Source organism: Myodes glareolus, chromosome 14, assembly GCF_982192425.1.
Source record: "Myodes glareolus chromosome 14, mMyoGla1.1, whole genome shotgun sequence".
Lineage (NCBI taxonomy): Eukaryota > Metazoa > Chordata > Mammalia > Rodentia > Cricetidae > Myodes > Myodes glareolus.
In genome coordinates, this window is record NC_142039.1 from 47,881,144 (window position 1) to 47,901,182 (window position 20,039).

The 20,039-nt window shown below is 42.2% G+C and overlaps 1 protein-coding gene across 1 annotated transcript in view; it reads right to left on the bottom strand.

Annotated features, from left to right (window-relative positions):
* Positions 1-20,039, bottom strand: part of Exoc2 (exocyst complex component 2) — a 170,053-nt gene that overhangs the window by 21,485 nt on the left and 128,529 nt on the right. The window contains exon 23 of the mRNA XM_048428015.3: positions 18,491-18,632. Within this exon, the coding sequence (XP_048283972.1) occupies positions 18,491-18,632 (142 nt within the window). The remainder of the gene's footprint in view (positions 1-18,490; positions 18,633-20,039) is intronic.

Consider the following 20,039-nt stretch of genomic DNA (forward strand, 5'->3'; position numbering starts at 1 on the left):
AAAACATGTGGGAATGATCTTGTCATTGTGGTGGCTCTCTAGATTCAGGAGGCTCCACAGGAACATACACTTCCAAGGTCACAAATGTAGGAAGAAACAGTACAACCTTCTCCCAGGAGGGAATGGGAGTTTAGTCAACAGACAGTTTCAGACTTACACAGTATGAGAAGTGTTCTGGAGTTACTATTTAAATCATCTGAAGGTCTGATTCTAAATCCATTCTGCTTTGCTACCTGGATTTAGTGGCTTTCATCGCTGAGAAACCAGCACACTAAGAATGCAGGTATATTTGAAAGAGGTACCTTTACTTCCCATCAAATCACTATCCCTGGCTGTCAGCGCTTCCAAAGAAGCTTTTCCTTCTGTCTTAAAATGGAATATAATTCTACATAGTGAAGTATGTAATTCCATTGTGTACAATTTAGTTTTGTACATTTTTCACATGCATACACAGTACAGAGTCACACATGCACTGGCAGGATATGGACAGGAAATAGTATTCCTGTTCCAGCGGACTGCAGCAGTCCTTGCCTATATGCAATAGCATAACCTTCCCTACACCTGTCTCTGTGAACACACACACACCCACACGTACACACGCGCATGTGCACGCACACACACACATGCTGATCTGTAGTGCATGGTCACTGCATACATATACACACATACAAGCTGATGTGTAGGAGGTGGTCACTGCACACGCACGATGCGCGCGCGCGCACACACACACACACATGCTGATATGTAATGAATGGTCACTGTTGTTCACACGCATGCTGAGCTGTAGTGCATGGTCACCGCACTTGCCAATCTGTAGCATGTGTAGTCAGCAGTAAGGAGCTGGACAGAAGGGTTACAATCCCACCTGAAGAGCATCCCAGTTCAATAGTTTATTTTCAGGGCTGCTCTATGTGGACTTTCATATATACAAGCAGCATTGCCTCTAATGAAAACAAAACAGGAACTGCCAGACCTTTTTTTTCTCAGTATACCCATTTCCTAGCATAATATAAAAACACGAGTCACAGCACCCAGCTACAAGGAAGAGAAATAAAAGCCCAAGAACGCAAAGCATTTTTTTCTTTTCTTTAACACTACCTAATAGCAGAGTACAAGATATTACATTTTTTCATCTCCATCGTATTTAAAGTTTGTGAAGACAGTTTCTGTAATTTTATAAAACCTATTATTAAGCTCTTGAACACACAAACTTGCTATAAAAGTGATCTGTATTAAGAAGATTCCTGAAAGTCCCTGTCACCATAATCACAGGCTGTTGTAGCATCTGCAACCAAAAATGACAGCAATTTCAAAAAGCAAGAATGGGTTTTCAAGTATATCGTATTTATGAATTTACTGTGGCTGTCATTCAAACATTCTGATTATTAGTATGTGGTATTATCAGAAAATTGAAGTCAATTGATGAAAAAGAGAAGGCACATCCTGAGGCTTCTGTACAATAGAGGTTTTATTAACTTTCTCTGAGAGACACAAATTGCTTCATTTTGTTCCAAATATTGATAACATAGCCACTTGCTGAGGTTTTTATTTGAAGTGTCTATTTTTTGACTGCTTATACAATGCATAGATCAGACACATTTAAGGAAATATTTTATGCACCTACTTGTGTGTGTGAGCGTGCGTGCACGTGTGCGGCCATGAGAACATGGAGATCAAAGGACACACTGGAGGAGTGGTTCTCTCCCTCTGTCAGGGAGGCCTAGGGGACTGAACTCAGGCACACTAATTAGCTTGCTGATAATGGTATTTTCAGAGAAGCTAAAAGAGGGATATTCCAGGTTTGTCAGGCACAGGCAACTCTGCGGCTTAGAGGACATTCAAGCTATGAAAGTGGGGTGGGGTCCAAGGCCTCTCTGTCCACCTCAGACCTCTACTTTCTCCTTTATTATGGACTTTGAGGAAATGTTCAAGATCTTATTTTCAAAGGTACAGAAGTTGGCACCCTGGCTTTCAGAATAAATAGCAATCACCATGGTTAATTACTGTGTTGTGCAGGTGGCTTTTACTGATTAGTTGGAGAGAGCAGACCACTGGAAGTGATCAGTTCATTAAATACTCATTAACTCATTAAGTACCTTTATCTGTGGTGCTGGAGGAGGCACACAGCAATGGCAGGACTGAGTAGGGACAGCTCCGTGGAGGACACAGACAGTGAGGACAATTCTAACCTGAGTAGGAACAGTTCTGTGATTTGACTCTCTTAAAAATTCCCACCAGCACAAGCACAAGCCATTCACAGATACGCAGCTGATGGCTCACTGGAGGCTCCTGGGAAATGCAGATTCACACCTCAGAGCTCTCAGGAAGCTGACACTGGAGAGAAGCTTCAGTAGATTCCTATGCCAGACTCATAGAGTCCCAGACACAAGGACTGTGCAGGAAGGGCAGAAAGGACAGAGGAGACAGGGAGGATGAAAAGAATGAAGATGTTTTAAAGGGAAAGTAACAGGAACCAATACGCACCTTACATAAAAAACAAAAAGCATAAGCAACGGAAGCTCCACTCTGAATTAATCATCCTTAAAAAGGACTGTGGGAGGGGGAGCTCTAGAGATGAGGATAACAGTTACTACAAAGAAGGAAGTGGAAAAATGGGGGACCTTAACTGGGGGGTAGGAGGGAGACAATTCAGGAGGAAATGGACAAGGGACAAATACAAAATATCAAGGATGTTTGAAAAAGCAATAGGGAATCATATTGTTTTGATTAGAATACATATATAATGTGAATATATAGAAACACACAGATAGAATTTTAAAAGACAAACTTATGCCACTTGGGGTGATAATGCTCCCTCCCAAAGCCATAGGCTATCTAACAAAACTCCCAGTAATAGGCATGCAAATCCTCCCTTAAAGAGCTGCTGGTCAGGGGAACCCAAGAAACTCTCAAAACAATATAGGCTATTGCTGCAGTCTGGGATTGCTTCCCAGAACCTGCAGGTAAAAACCTATTGGTAAGACATCCACACTTCAGACACAGGAATTGGAGGAACTGAGAGGAAACTGATCCAAAAGCCTGATTCCTGAAGACCAACTCTTGTAGTACCAGAAGATGCCATGCAAGCTGCCAGGAGAGGAAAGTAATCAATAGTCCTACCCATTAGTAAGGTTTACAAAATGTAACGGCCAGCCGAGCAAGATATCCCTAATCACACAATAGAGGAGCTTTTGTCTTGAGTGTAACCAACAGCTCTCCAACTAAAGATAAGGACAACTCAATAGGAAGGAAATCATGCCTGGTACTGTAAACCGAGCCTACTACCCGTGGCTGAAGGGGACAGAGACCCTAGAAGAGAACCTGGCATTTTCCAATACAATTTCAGTTTTCTAAATACTTATGTCCACAGGTAAGGGCAGTTACACCCCCCATACACAAACCCCTAACCCCACTCCGCCCCACAACGGATGGAGACCCAGCCCCAACTGATTCATTTACAGTGCACCCTGCACCTAAGGTTCAGGCACACCACAGAAATGGGGGCAGAAATATTCTGAGAGCCAGAGGATTAAGATGCCTGCTGTTAGATTGTCTTGTAGACATGACAAGAAAGTTATACCCATGAAATCTCAACAGTGTGACTGCCTAAACACACCTTCATAATGGTAATAGCAGCTGACATGACAACACGGAGGAGGAAAATCTCACAAGGTCCCCGGTGAAGAACCAGAGAAAACTAACAGCTGCCGGGAGAGGGAGAATCAGTCAGCCAACCCCAGGCAGTCAGCTCCAAACCCATTTACACACCAACAACACTAAGTGGAAAGTATACTAAATAGGAGTTAAAGAAGAGGCCATGATTTGTGGGGGTTGTGGGGACACAGAAGGGGAAGAGTAGCGAGAGGGTAGAAATGATGTGAATACGAAACACAGGTAGGAAATTCTCAAGATATTACACAGAACTAAACAAAACCATCTCTTAGTCCCAGCCACACACAAAAAGCATCTCAATGGTGCTGCTTCTCATCAAACCAGAAACAAATTTCTAACAGTTATAGATAAAGGAGAGGATCCTTGAAATACACACTTTTTTTCAACCCAGCTCTCAGAATTATTTTAATTGCTCAAAATTAGTAGCTAGGGGCTATAATCTATTTTACCTCCATAACAGAAAAAAGAGCCAAGAAATTTAAAGACACCCCAAATCCAGAAGGGCGGGCTAAGAAATGAGGGTGGTGGCAGTGAATGAAGAAAAGCCGTGTCTTCACTTCGTCTCCTCGGCACCCCCTGTGGACCTGCCATCTCTCATGCCCTACAGCACAAGCACGAGGACCTAGGGAAAGAAGGTGACAGTGGCGGCAACTCCTATGACCCAGCAGCAGGGTAACAGAAACAGTGGATCCTGAAGCTCACTGGCCAGCCAGGCTAGCAAAAACAATGGGATCCAGGCTCAGTGAGAGAGCCTGTAGCAAAACAAACAAACAAACAAACAAAATAAATGAAGGCTGAAAGCAATCAAGGAAAGATACTTGACAGAAACCTCAGACTACCACACTTGCATGCACTCATGTGCATGCACACTAGCACGCACAGGTGCACACATCCACACCAACAAGCACAACTCAGCACTGTGAGCTAAAATCCCCATGTTACACAATACATCTAGAGGCCAGCAGCAGCTTTACAGTTGGCTGCAGTCACTGCAATTTCAGTGTGTCAGCTGGGAAGAAATACCCTGATTCTGGGGAGGGCAGGACTAGTAACAATAATTTCCATTACACAATGGTTTTCTATTAAAAATACCACCATCACCACCCCACCCACCACACACGAGTGGCCTTGAGTACCTGAACTGAGCACAAAATGACCTCTGCCTTTCTTTTCAGACAACTTGTCTGTCCTGAGCCTCACTACTGTGACTCTGATCTCTCGGGCCCCAGGAATCAGGGCTACACTATCAAGGCACCTTCGATGGTGACTTAAACCTTGTAAGTGGTCCAAGTTTAACATTTGGAACCTATCTGGACTTTGGCTTTCTGTAGTGATGGGCGTTATAAATCAGCAGGAAAGCACAGCACTGACCCTTTCCCCAGTTCAATTTAACGACGTGGACGTCTTCATGTCGCAGAGAGCAGTGCACCCACCCACCAAATCTCATGGCAACCCTCAAGTGTCACCCAGCCCCACCTTCGACACCCAGTGAAGAAGCCTAGCGGGTTTTCTACACACATGCTTTACTAGACCAGGGTTCTGACTACTAAGTGAGGCTTTTATTTAGATAACATGGCAACTCCTAGGCTAAACATATGAGACCAATAATCCATTTTTTATTATTTATTGAGCTCTACATTTTTCTCTGCTCCCCTCCCTGCCTCTCCCCTCCCCCCAGGTCCCCATGCTCCCAATTTACTCAGGAGATCTTTTTCTACTTTCTACTTCCCATGTAGATTAGATCTACGTAAGTCTCTCTTAGTGTCCTCATTGTTGTCTCAGTTCTCTGGGATTGTGTTTTTTAGGCTAGCTTTCTTTGTTTTATGTCTAAAAACCATCTATGAGTGAGTACATGTGATAATTATCTTTCTGTGTCTCGGTTACCTCACTCAATGTTTTCTAGCTCCATCCATTTTCCGGCAAAATTCAAGCTGTCGTTATTTTCTTCTGCTGTGTAGTACTCCATTGTGTAAATGTATCACATTTTCCTTATCCATTTTTTGGTTGAGGGGCATTTAGGTTGTTTCCAGGTTCTGGCTATGACAAACAAAGCTGCTATGAACATAGTTGAGTACATGTCCTTGTGGCACGATTGAGCATCATTTGGATATATACCCAAAAGTGGTATTACTGGGTCTTAAGGAAGGTTGTTTCCTAATTTTCTGAGAAATCGCTACACTGACATCCAAACAATCCAAATTTTAACATTTGCTCTAAATCTCTGTTCTCAGACATGGAGCTTGTACCCCTGTGCAGACAGCTGGCCATCTGAGCAATGGGTCTGCTCACCAGACAAAGGTAGACTGAGTCAGACGGCACCACAGGCAGGCCCTCAAATGCTCTGGGAACACTTTTGGACAGAACTACTGAAGACAGACAGTTCAGGGCTAGCAGGAACCCAGTGTAACAGGCCACAAACGAGCACTAAACAGACCCATGGAGGAAAGCATGCCCAACCAGAGTTCTTGCAGGACCTCTTCCTTTCACCCTACTGTTTACTGCTGTACAAAAGGCTGTAAAGTGTGAAATTAGTTTTGGAAAGAGCCTCTTAGATTTACAGCTAGACGAAATGGGGCAGAGTGAGGGGGAAATCCCTAACACTTTCCATAGTACTGCAGAAGCTTACGTTCCACAGGCTCCATACAGATACAAACTACTACACATACACTTTTTTCCAGTGCTTCACTATCTGGAAGGGGCCACTGTAGAGAGCAGGGATACACACTCTATCACCTGGCAGACAGGAACAGTGGTATTCTGGAAGTGCTCAGCACATGCGAGCTTCAAAACAGAACCATGGTATCCTGAGTACAGAAGACACACCAGGTACTAACACTGGTCAGTCAACTATAGAACAGACTTCTAGATGGGATTTACTGACAGAGATCACAGAAGCCTGGGCAAGATGAAGTGGGCAGACACACCTGTAAGGAGAGGAAGAGAACTGAGGTAAGATTTCCTTCCTCCAGTGGCTGGTCCTTCTGGGACAAGGAATGTCACACTGAATGTGGCATGCAGCACTACACCTGAACTCAAGATTACAGGGGCAACAGTCTTCAAGACCAGAAGTCTATTCCAGGGGAGGATTAGTAAACAAACACAACAACCACTACTGCTAATATAATGAAATAAAACTTCTCACATTATTCATACTGAGTCCATAAAATTTTAAAGCTAAATATTGAAAATGCTAGGAAAATTGTTGGGAACTGGCTAAACAAAGGACACATTGTCCTGCCCTTCCTGTATGAAGGAATCAAACAGCTGATGGGGAAAGGTTTTCGGAAAATTTGTTTAGTTTTCTAGCTAATTATCAATATTTTGCAACTCTTAATAAGAAATAGATTATCTGGGTGAAATGGAGGGAAAGGAAGATACATTCTTATCTCAGGTGGCTGAAACTCAGTAGTTAGGGCACCAGACACTTCTGTAACCCGCAACTTCAACTCACTCAGCGGCTCTGTCCCAGGCTCCTGATTCACTGACTCTAAGACTGAGGTCTGGAGAACAACCATAAAAGTGGATTTTAAAATGAGTTTTTACACCGGGCGGGGGTGGCACACATCTTTAATTCCAGCATCTGGGAGACAGAGAGGCAGATGGGTCTCTATGAGTTCAATGCCAGCCTGGTCTACAAGAGCTAGTTCAAGGAAAGTGAGGGTTGTTATACAGAGAAATCCTGTCTTGAAACCGTGCCCCCCCCCCCGAAAAAAACAACCAAAAAATCAAAACAGGAGTTTTCACTACAGAAGGTTTAAAGAAGAAAGCTTAAAGTTCTAAAACAGAAACTACAGAGTAGTGAAACTATGGCGGGCCCACGAGAGGGTCTCCAGAAATGGGAGATTAGCTCCCCTGCAGGAGGGGTCCCATGAGAAAGACAAACCTGCTGGGCAGTTTTTCTCGGGGCTTCTTACAGGACTCAGGAGATAAACCTGACAAAGACTGGGATGGTTTCTATTGAAATTGGTTAGTTTCTCTGGGCTTAAGTCCGAACAATTAGGGCACCTCTGTCCTATGTGTATTTTCCTCGCCCAGCCAGTTTCTGAGCGCTCCTACACTCTGAGCGCTCCTACACTCAGTCCCACTCTGTCTCCGACTTGCTCTACTAGGTGCTGACCTTGACTGTCTGCTTGTCACTAGCCTGGGCTGGCACCGCAGTGCTTGGACCCTGCAGGTATTGCTGGCCTTAGAGGCTATCAAGTCTGCTGGCCATTAATCAGACTGTTCCTTCTGTTCTTACATTCACAGCATCAGCTTTGAGTCCTCTATTGCCAACAGGTAGTTAACTCTTACTGCAGTTGGCAAGATGTAGCTGTTACCTCACGTTCAACTCCTTGCCCATGAGTGGTCTTCCAGGACTAACTGGGAGAAAAATGTTACAAGCCATTCTTACTTACAGTCTGCTCTCCCACACTGTATTACCAGCTGCATTGGAAGCAGGGACATGTGAAGAGATACAGAACCTTGCTTATGTTCCTTAAAGGATGGGAGTGGGGTAGGGGTGGGGTGCTTTGTGGGGGCCAGCCAGCACTGCCCTCCTTGTTTACCCTCCTCGGAGGTCCTGGCCCAGCTTAGTTTAACCTTCTCACTCCTTTTAATTCTGATGTCTGTTCTCACCAGCATTGGTGGTTTGGGGATATAGCTGTGTGGTAGAAAACTCGCCTCACATACAGACAGTGTAGGGACTGGGTTTGACATCCAGTAGAAGAGAGGTAAGAGAGACATTTTATATTTGAGTTATAACTTCTCAAGATTAACAATATGACTTAAAAAACAAACAAACAAACAAACAAAAAACAAAAAGCAGTCGCAGCAGCTCACTGGGTACAAAGACTTGCTGATGCTTTGCACTCGATTCACAGAATCCAAGGACAGAGTTGGCGTGGTACCACTCATCTGTAATCCTAGCACTGTTATGGTGAGATGGGGAGTGGAGACAGGAGAAATGTCTGGAAGCTACTGAGCCAAATAACCAGGAGTATACAGTGTGGCAGAAGCAAGAGAGACCTTGCCTTATAAAACCCAGTTGGAAGAAGAAAGCCTGCTTCTGAACAGTCTGCTGACTTCCACGCATGTGTGAGGACACATGCACACTACACTCGTGCACACACACCAAGAAAGAAAGAAATAGATCATGGCACAAATCATCAGTGGTGATGAATCATTGGAGACAAGTTCACAATAAATCAATAATAGGATGGTCTACGTAACACTTGAATTCCATTTTCAGTCCTACCACCACAAACAGGAAGAGTAACAACAACCTTGGCTACTAAGGACCTTGCGTAAGTAAACTTCTATTTCAGAAACAGAATTTAACCTACACCTTTTTATTAATTTATGAGAAACACAAAGGACAGATAAAAACATAGAAATAGAATCCTAAAACCCAAGACTTCTGAAAATCCACCCAAGAAAGAGCCTGATTTATTCAACAAATACACTGGAAAGGGGACCCAAGTGAGTTAAACGAAACTAAGCAACCAACCAACAAAAACAAGAATGAGTCAACCAATGAAATACTGAGATCTAGGGAAGCTTGTGCACGCCTTCTACGTAATAAATATCTAGAATTTGAACAGTGACAGGGCATTTGGTGAAATTAAGGAATTACTATTAACTTTCTTCCAAGTATTATGATTGGTTATGTTTCATTTGGAAACATTTGTCCTTATGTTATTTGCATACAGATGACTGATCTAATATCTGGGATTTACTTCAAAATAATAGATCCTGGAGGCAATAGGAATCCAGGAGTACAAATAGAACTACAAGGTGAGGGCAGGTAAATGCTGGAGTTGGCCAATAGGTCAGTCAAGATTTGTTATTCTGGTCTATTAAGTCTCTGAAATTTTCTATAAAAAAACTTACAAGAATGAGTTAGATTTGCACAACAGGATATTAGTTTACCTGGACACCAAGCAGCACAGTTTACAGCTAGCAATTTAATACATAATAAGCACTTCAGCAGATAAAACATGCAAAGAAGAAACACCCAAGCCACAGTCCATCTCAAGGTTAATCGATTTCACATTGAGGACAAGAGAGGCCAAAATTAAGCTTTATTGAAAAATGCTTGGCAGACAAAGAAATTATAACCAAATGTCCAAAGCATTGTGCAAATGGTTTGATGGCACTGACTATAATATATCGAGCTGTTTGTTAAAAGGAGACAAGGTCTGAAGACCAACGTGAGCTTACACAACAAAGCTGTGATCTGGAGAGATAAACAGCTAGGCTTATCTTCTTTCAAAAAATGGAAAATTGCTTTTTCCTTATGATCAGATCAAATATAGGACCATTAAAATATCCTCATAAAACTTAGGTGAAACCAAGGACGTCCTGGGAGTTATGAAGGCTTTTCCTTCTGTCCAGAGTTCAGGACAGAGGAGGATGACAACTGGGGCATTTCTTCCGGGGTGAGGGCCACTCGGTTGGCATCTGTTTTCACAGAGAGCAGCCTTCATGCTGAGATAAGCTCTCACTATAGGATTCCTGGAATCCGGGAGGACTGGCTGCAGCACCAGCACATGTTCCACAGCCAGAGAAGAAACAGACTTTTGAAAAGTACTTAAGCATATAATATATGATGTGTAAGGCTCCAAGAATTCTCAGACGTGTTCTAGAGAGGCGGTGCTGCCTCTAGGAGATCCTCAGTGCTAAGTGCATCGCAAATACTCCGATCCACTGTCTGTTATTTCTGCAAATGCTATGATATTTAATCAACAAAGTTCCCCTCTCTGACATTCACTGAATAAGAAAAGTTGATTCCATCTGAGAGTCTGTTGAAAATAAAACTAAAGTATAAACTGGCATTTTAATTGCTGTTTATTTCCCCACTGTACCTTGCTGGAGGAAAGTTGTCAGGGTGTTTCTTGTGAATTAACTCACTAATTGTTGAGGGTCTGTTAGAAAATGCATGTTGTGAGTAGAGTCCTACAGAGAGTGGACGCAGCATAGGATAAAACAAGTTCAGGCAGGGCAAAGAACCCAGGGAACACCAGAAGTCCCGGCTGGGTTGAAGCAGCTGAAGGTGCTCTGTGTCCCATCTAGGTGCCTCAGCTGGAGCAGGCAGGGTGGTGGGAAGTCCAGTGGGGGAAACACTATGTGCAAGAACCTCTGGGAAGGAATGCCATGCGCTGGGACTGGGAATAACTGCATGGCTGGGTGTTAGTTACAAGAAGACCTCATATTAAGCAATGAGGCAGGAGAGGGACACAGGTTCAGCTCATGACCAGCACGGAAACTGTGTATGTTCCTGAGACCAGGAGGACCCTTTTGAAATTTTCCAAACATCTCAGACTATTGCCAAGACTACTATTGCTCTCTACAAACTGACAGTAAAGCCCTATTGCTGATGACAACACTTCAGTATTTCACTGAACATGGAGAAGTCCAGCTGGTGGGTGTCTAAGGCTTCACTCCTACCGACTGGTGTTCATGGTATTGGAAGGTGTACTCTGCTTGCTACCAGGGGAGAAAGGTCAATACCAACCCAGCTACAAACCCTTCCATCAACAAGAGTGACTGCCTGTGTGACATGCCAATGCCACAGTGGCGCAAACGTGGGAGGACCCACCCACTTTGACTGAATCTAAGGTCCACTCCACGAGATGGAACCCATGCCTGATACTGCCCAGGCAGGCAAGAACTGGAGACTGGATAGGCCACAGGCACCAGTGAAAATCCAGTATTCTGCTAAGGATCAAAACAATAAGATGATTCCTAAGGACATCCTGCTATATCCATAGATCAGTGCCCTGTCCAGCCTTCATCATCAGAGAAACTTCCTCTTACAGTGTGCGGGGAGGGGGGGATACAGAGACCCACAACTGGACAATGTGCAGAGAGTGAGAGGTTTTGGAACACCCAGTCCTAAATGGAATGTTGTAATCAAACCTCTCCCCTCAGGGCTCATAGAGCTATGTGGAAGAGGAGATGGAAAGATTGTTGGAGCCAGAGATGACGGGTGATTCCAAGGAAACAGTGTCTTCCAGACACAACGGGACTGACACACATATGAACTTACAGAAACTGTGGCAGCACGCACAGGGCAGGCACAGGTTCAAGCTAGACTGTGTCAAGGGGGAAGTGGATGTGGGCTCCTACCCTTATCCAGAAAGTTATCTCCAATTAACATGTGTTTGCAAAACAAACAAAAAAGCACACAAGCAAACAAACAAAAAACTGGTTTTATCCATTGGAGTTTCACAGGGAGAGGCTAGGGCCAGGAAAGGGCTTAGTGAGTCTCCACAGGCCAGAGGCAGGGAGGGAGGAGGGAAGGAGGGTAGTGGGGGGCACACAGGTGGGGCACAGGGGACTGACTGTTGGGTTCCATTACCTAGAAAACCAAAAGGTATTTAGGGAGAAATATTTCAAAGTTCATTTACAGTTTACAAATTGTCTTTACAATTGATCTCTTTGAAATGTTAGCAGAAGTATTTTACTCGTATAGGAATCAATACTAAAACGTTTAGATGAAATAAATGCTTTATGTAGAGCTCAATAAAAATTAATAAAAAATAAATAAATGTTTTACTAATGGGCAGCATAATTTTATTTGCTGACATTATTCATACCTTTTTTGTATACTCAGGGCTGATATTAGTCACATATTCATTATGCTTATTGGCTTTAATTAATACAGCAATACAGTGTATCAATAATTACAAATAATTTAAACTTGCATGAGCATGACTCAGAAAGGTAAATCTATCCGTGCCTGAAGAGTAAGTTAGCCACGTCTACCAGTTCTTTCACTGCTGTGAGGACACAGGCTTTGTCCTCTCTGAAGGACCCGGCAACACAGTACCGCTGAATTTATACCTTGATCTTAGACTCCCAGTCTTATTCTTCATAAACTACCTGACTGGAGGCATTTTTTTACAGCAGCACAGCGGAAAAGGCAGAGCCAAGCATTTATTTTAATGATAAATGATAAATTGTTAGGGACAATAGCAAGGTTGTCCTTAGTGTTCAAATTTTTCAAGATCAAACAAAAATCACTCCTCTGGCATCCTTTTTATTCTCTTTATTCTCTGGAAAATTCCGGCGGCACCTGAGTGCCAGGTAACTGTGTGACAAGATATGGTGGATGATAATCAAACTGTGCAATGTCTCTCAGTTCAGTGAAAATATGTCAGACAGATCCCAAAGGCAGAGATCTGAAGGCACAGTTGAAGTTGCTCTGGGGAAAACAAACACAGACACGGAAGAGCTATGTACTTACTATGTCACATGAGTACTGCGCATCTGTCCTGTCTTAGGCTAAGAAGCACCGCCTAACGCGCAATTTTGGCAGCAGACATTGGACAACTCTCACAGCTCAGTCATGGGCTAGGGCACTATGGGTTGTGTCTGAGCCATCATGAGGTGTTAGGTCATGCTGCTCTGACCACAAACATTACCTACTCAAGCTTTTGATTGAGGTGTGATTCCAGACTATTACTAGACATTTCATGTTATAACATGTGAATCTCTACAAGTCCATCTGAAATCCACATATCACAACTAATACAAAGCATTTGGATCAAAATTCAATCAAGTACTTTACCTGGGTAAAAATGGCTAAATTTAAATTCATTTATTAAATACTTTAAAGAATGTTTACAAATTTAAGTTTATATGCATGATAGATAAAAATAGCTAAAAGTAGTAGTTTAGAGAAAATTTAAGTAAGTTTTTTCCCAATATGCTTCTAAGACCTGAACTTGCATGTGTATTTGACAATGAGAGATCAACAATATTTTCAATTTTGCTAAAATTCAGAAAATGTAAATACTCAAGAACCTCCTAATAATCATGGTAAACAGAACACCTAAGATCTTAAGAACAGTCAGTTATCTGATACAAAACTAGTAAGGACAATTTTACTGTAGAACACATACACACACACCAACAGAGAGGCATATAAGTATCTGTCAGGTTGCAAAAACATAGCTATGGTTTTAGCTAAAATTTCTTCTTAAATTATGAAATTAATCAACTGGATTTTAAAAAATTACTGTGTATAGTATTGGAAACACAATTTACTGCTAACTCCTGTAACTAGTAATTAGTTACCTATGTGCTTTGTACAATTCAGCTTGTGGAGCTGAAAACTCTAAAAATAATATTAAAGTTTTCGACTGAAATATTTTAGAATGGTTATGCCAATTTTGACCAATCACCTGACATGAGGGCCCAGCTTTTAACCAACAAAAACTCACTAAATGACTATAAAAGACTGAGGTTCAGCTGTAATCAAGGAGTCAAAACTACACAAAGAACAAAACTAAATCATGTTAAGAAGTAAAATAAACTTCTCAGTGCATTTGCAACGTGAGCAATGCAAACTGTTGACAGTTCCATAAAGGAAGCTTATCTTACAATTAAGATCAAACTAGGTTAAAAATGCCACACAGCCAAGCATAATCTTTATCCTGAGAAGTCTGAAGCTATCGACTAGCATTAAGATAAATCTTAATATTAAATATTTCACACTCTAATCCTAACCTGCAAGTGCCATGGTTGAAAGAATCTGAAGATAACAGAGAAATCAGACTTCGGTTACTTGGGCTAAAAACATTATAGCAGAGGATGTGGAACTGTGAAGTCCTGCTGCCTTAACAAACTCAAGGGAAGCTTCACCTGGCACTGCCATTCACACACCTCTTCCCCTCTGGCTAATTACACTAAGTGTTGTCACGGGAGCCAGACCACAGGAAAATGGCCAGCAGAGCCTGCACAAGAAGTGCTGGGACCTCACAATGCTCTCTGGGGAGGGTAGGACCTCATATTGTCTGTGCCAGTTCCAAAGATGTCCCTAGAGAGGGAAGGGACAACAACTTGGTTCTCCCTAAACAGGGAAGCCTCACCACCAGGGCCAGCATTCCCCATAATGGAGTGCTACTGTTGGCCATACGCAGCAGTGATGAGAGCCGAGGAAAAGGAAGTCCTCCTCTGTCACATGCAAGCTGCTGCTGTTCCTCAGGGCCAACAGAGCTTCCCGTGAAGACAGACACCAACCCCTGACAACCACTCAGTTGCAATTCTAATTTGTTGAAGCTTATTAAAGCAGTTGCACCAAGAGCCACAACAAAAAGACAGCACAAAAGAGACATGTAGAAATATGATAGAACAGACTGTCAAAATATAAATCCACCAAACTGAAACAGCCTTACTCTCAATACGGGTCTCAAAAAATATGCACTAGATAAAAAGGGAAACCTTTCACCAAACACTGCTTGGATGGATATATTCAGAAGAATAAAACTAGATTCTTGTTTCTCGTTCTGTACATGAATCAATTCACAATACAGATAAAACTTGAAAGCTTTGAAAGTGCTAGAGGAAAGCACAGGAAAACACCTCGAAATATTGTCAAGGGTATTTCTGTGTTAGGACTTTAATAGTTTAGGAAGTAAGAGAAAGAACTGCCAAAAGGGATTCCATCAGATCTGAAAGCTTCTGAATAGCTTAGGCAAACAATCAGGACATCGAAGAGACAGCCAACAGAATGGGGGTAATGCAGGGATGGGGAGACCCAGCTCTTTACATGATACAGGGGATAAGGAACCCCCTTCCCAACAGCCTTCAATTATTCAATCAATAAATGGGCAATGGATAGAAATTCTCAAAAGAAGCAGAAATAGCCAGGAAATATATGAAAACATATTCAAGCCAGGTGGTGATGATACACACCTTTAATCCCAGCACTCTGTGGAGGCAGAGGGAGGTGGATACCTGTGAGTTCAAGCCTGATCGACAGAGTGAGTTACAGAACAGCCAAAAGTACACAGAGAAACCTGCCTCAAACAAACAAAGGGAAGAAAGGAAGGAGGGAGGGAGGGAGGGAGAAAAGCAGGCAGGCAGGCATACTCAAGATGCTAAGCTACTGGGGAAATGTAAATAAATACTATACTAAGATTTCATTTCATAAAGATTATCAAGAAAACGATGTCAACAGATCTTTTCATCTTCAATTTCTTTCTCCAAATACTTGAAGTCCTTGACATACAAGTGTTTCACTAGCTTGGTTATTCCAAAATAGTTTTTTTTCTAGCAGTTATTAGTGATTATGTGTTATCTGTTATTTATGACCATTTTTCATTTTGTTTTAAATTGAGCTACATATTTTCCCCCTTCCCTTCTACCATCTCCCATGGTTCCCATGCTCCCAATTCACTCAGGAGATCTTGTCTTTTTCTACTTCCCATGTACAGTAGATCCACGTATGTCTCTCTTAGGGTCCTCACTATTGTCTAGGTTCCCCGGGATTGTGAACTGTAGGCTGGTTTTTCTTGTCTTTTTTTATGAGTGAGTACATATAATATTTGTCCTTCTGGGATTGGGTTACCCCAATAAATATGTTTTCTAAATCCATCCATTTGCCTGCAATTTTCAAGATGTTATTTTTTTTCAGCTGTGTAGTACTCCATTGTGTAAACGTACCACATTTTCCTTATCCATTCTTTGGTTGAGGGGCATTTAGGTTGTTTCCAGGTCCTGGCTATGACAGACAATGCTGCTATGAACATAGTTGAGCACATGTCCTTGTGGCACAATTGAGTATTCTTTAGATATATATCCAAAAGTGGTATTGCTGGGTCTTGATGAAGGTTGTTTCCTAATTTTCTGAGAAATCACTCCTTTATATCTCTTTGCTTCACTCATTCTTTGTATTGTTCTCTTTGCTTCTATTTTACTGATTTCAGGTGAGTTTCAGTATTTCCTGTCATCTACTCTATTGGATGCTTGCTTCTTTTTGTTCTAGAGCTCTCAAGTGTGCTGTTAAGTTGCTAGTATGAGATCTCAGAGACTGAAGCAGCAAGCATGGGGCCTGCATGAGTCTGCACCAGTTCCCTGTGTGTATGTTGTGGCTGTTAGCTTGGTGTTTTTGTGGAACTCCTCACAATGGAAGTGGGTGTGTCTTTGACTCTTCTGCCTACTCCTGGGACTCTTTCCCTCTTGTTAGGTAGCCTTGTACAGCTTTGGTTTGAAGGCTTTTGCATTGTCTTATTGCATCTTGTTTTGTCATATTTGGTTGTTTTCTATTGGTGGCCCGCTCTTTTCTGAAGAGAGACAGAGGGGGACTGGATCAGGAAGGGGAATGTGGGGGGAGCTGGGAAGAGTGGAGCAAATGTAAACTGTGGTTGATGTATTGTATGAGAGCAGAGTCTATTTTCAATTTAAAAAAGAAAGGAAAAGAAAGTAGAGTTTTACTTGCTCATAAAGAAGAAATTATGTTACCTGCAGGCAAACAGATGGAAGTAGAGGTTATCACAAAACAAGCCATGTAAGAAAGACAGATGCTGCATGTCTTTTTTTCACGTGCAGGTCTAGATTTGAACACAAGAGGTGTGAAAACAGAAGGGAGGAGTGACTTGGAGTGAGACAGGCAGTCAGCAGGAGAGATGAGATGATGTCGAGAGAGTAACTGGGGAGCAGGGAATACGGCGCAAGTCCAGGATACATATGTATAAAACACCATGCCCAGGATACACGTATGAAAACACCATATCCAGGATACAAATGTATGAAAACATCATGCCCGGGATATACCTGTATGAAAACACCACATCCGGGACACTCATGTATGAAAACACCACATCCAGGATACTAATATATGAAAACACCACATCCAGGATACACATCTATGAAAAAAAATCATGTCCAGGACACACATGTATAAAAACACCATGTCCAGGATGTATCCACAGAGATACACATGTATCCACAGAGAAGCTTGTTATTTTGTACAATGATTCATGCTAATAGAAAAAGAGAGGGAAAGATTGCTGTTTGAAAAATTAAAACATCATGTTCATATAAAAAGGCATTTAATGATTCTCTGTTGGGCATTACTAAGTATAAATAGTGCACAATAAAAACTAAGGTGTTTCACCAGCAAATAAGCTCATCTATATCTAATAAGAACAGCGTGTTATAAAAAGAACAATCACAAGGAGAATGAAGATCGGGACAAGCTCCTTAGCCAACAACCACTGGAGGACCTGCATCTAAGGACCCAAGAGGAACTGAAGGTTAATATCAGCATGGCCACTCCCACAGAAACAGGAGCCCATGTAGTCCATAGCAGTTTAAAAAAAAAAACAAACAACTATTTGTTTAGTCAGAAAAATTATTCGATGGCTCAGATCATGGCACATGAACATACACACACAGAGAAATTTAAAATATTTATTTGGTTAAGAAAGCAACAGCTGTTTTTAAAAGATCTACAGTGACAGGAGCTGCTTTCAGCTACCCCATGAACTTCCCACTGGTACCCCTCCAGCCATCCTGTGCCCCCCCCCAGCCATCCTGTGCCCCCCCAGCCATCCGGTGCCCCCCCCAGCCATCCTGTGTATTGTTTTTGTCCTCCCTGCATTACTGCAGTAATCTTATTCCTGCACGCTTTCCTTCTACACTTTCATCATCAACAATTAGATATTTCACAGGACTAAATATCTTTAATTTTTTGCCAACACTCCCAAGATCACAGAATAAAACTGTCAGTCCTAATATCTATGTGGAAAGGGAGTGTTGTAGGAGACATTCTGCATCTTCAAGTCACCCATAATCAAAAGGTATAATTAATGATTCTCTGGAGACAAAGAATAAGCTACTGAGAATTCATGAGGGAAAGTACACTGAATTCCACTATAAAACATAATTTAAACCATTAAGTAAAAATAACAAATGTTCTATCTTTGGTAAGAACAGGAAAAAAATGAATATAAAGAAAACCTGTTTAAATACATCTTGGCTGAGAAGCCTGTCTATATCTAGCACCCTAGATAGTATTTGGAGAAACTGGGAACGCTTGTAGACTTACCTGCTGGAGGCAGGCAGTCTTTCCAGTCAAAATAGCCTGCATATATCCCGGGTTCCAGGGATCCAACAATAGGATCTGCTTTTAGCTCAATGTAATTTTCAAAGAGTCGTTGGTCTAGTTCTTTCAGTGATGCCATGCTAACCTACAACACAAGAGAAAGAGTATAAGATGCCAATTGAGGAGCTAAGGAAAAATAATGCAAGTAAATATCCAATATATTTTAAAAAGAACTTTTCTATAAAGTTCAGGTTTCTAGCTTATCTACCTCAGTAATAAGGAAAACTATTAGCATGGCTATTTTACACAGTAAGAAATAGTTTCCAACTACAGAGTATAGATTATGTTTTGGAATACTTTAAACATTCACTCTGTAGGCAGAGCAAACTGGCAGCATAAATACAGCCACTAACCTACAATACAAAGGGTACCAACTGCGGTGCTCCATATCGGCGGTGTCACTGGAAGGCATTCTGTTCTAATAACCTGCCTGAGTGTCGTGGGAATTCAGACTTAGCCATATGGATATGGTCTTCTCTGGGTACGTGACCAGGTAGAAACTGAAGGTGAGAGCTGGGCTCTGTGTCTGGGATGGTGAGGGAACTGGCAGGACTATGCTCCCCTGGCTTCCTCCAATCACAGGTCTGCATGACTGAGATGTGTCTCAGTGCTGAGAAGACTGAATTTATACTACTGTTATTCCACGGAGACACAAAGTACAGGTCTTGCTCCCTCATGGTTTAAACAATACAACAAAGATGCTATTAGAGAGTCCAGGTTTAAGTATTACAGAGGCCCAGATCTAGGCAACAGCTCAGCACAGGCCACCTGTAGCTCCTGCTGGCAGGAAGGGCAAAACAGAGAGGCTATCGCCAGCCTTACGGGAGTGGGCTTGGTTTCAATGGCACTCCAATGACTAAGATGTCACTTAACAGCAAAGGTGTGCTGGCCGGGGCGCTCTGTAGAGGAGTACAGCAATCTTCTTTCACGCTATTTCCCTGAGGGACACGCAGGCTTCTTGAACACTGGACCTGAACTTCAACAAACTGACAAGAAAGTGGAACGCACATCTAAGGAGTGTGTCTAATGGCAACCATGGTACCTACCTAGCAGTGCTGAGAGCAATAGCAGGGACAGAGCACGATGAACGTCCTTTAGAAGGCGGTACAGCAGATTAGAGAACATGATTGTATGGAGACAGGACATATAATTCTCAAAGAGACTAGAGTAAAAGGCAAGCTGTCCTTCAAAGCACAAAGTAACATATACAGAAATCTAAAATTGAAGTTAGAAACAGGGAAGATGGTTCCAGGTGGCTGTATAGCACAAACCCACAGAAATTCAAGGGGAGATAAATGGTCAACAAAAGAAGAGTCGACAATCCAACAAGCAAAAGAAGCTATTTTACTGGATTTTGAGCCGGAGTTTGAGGTATAGTAGATTGCTGAGTTCCAAGTTAGACTGATGACATAGTATGTATCTACGCACACGCTATTAGAGTTCTCAGTTTTTAAGTGAATGCGAGGGGGTGAGACTCTTTTACGGTTTTAGA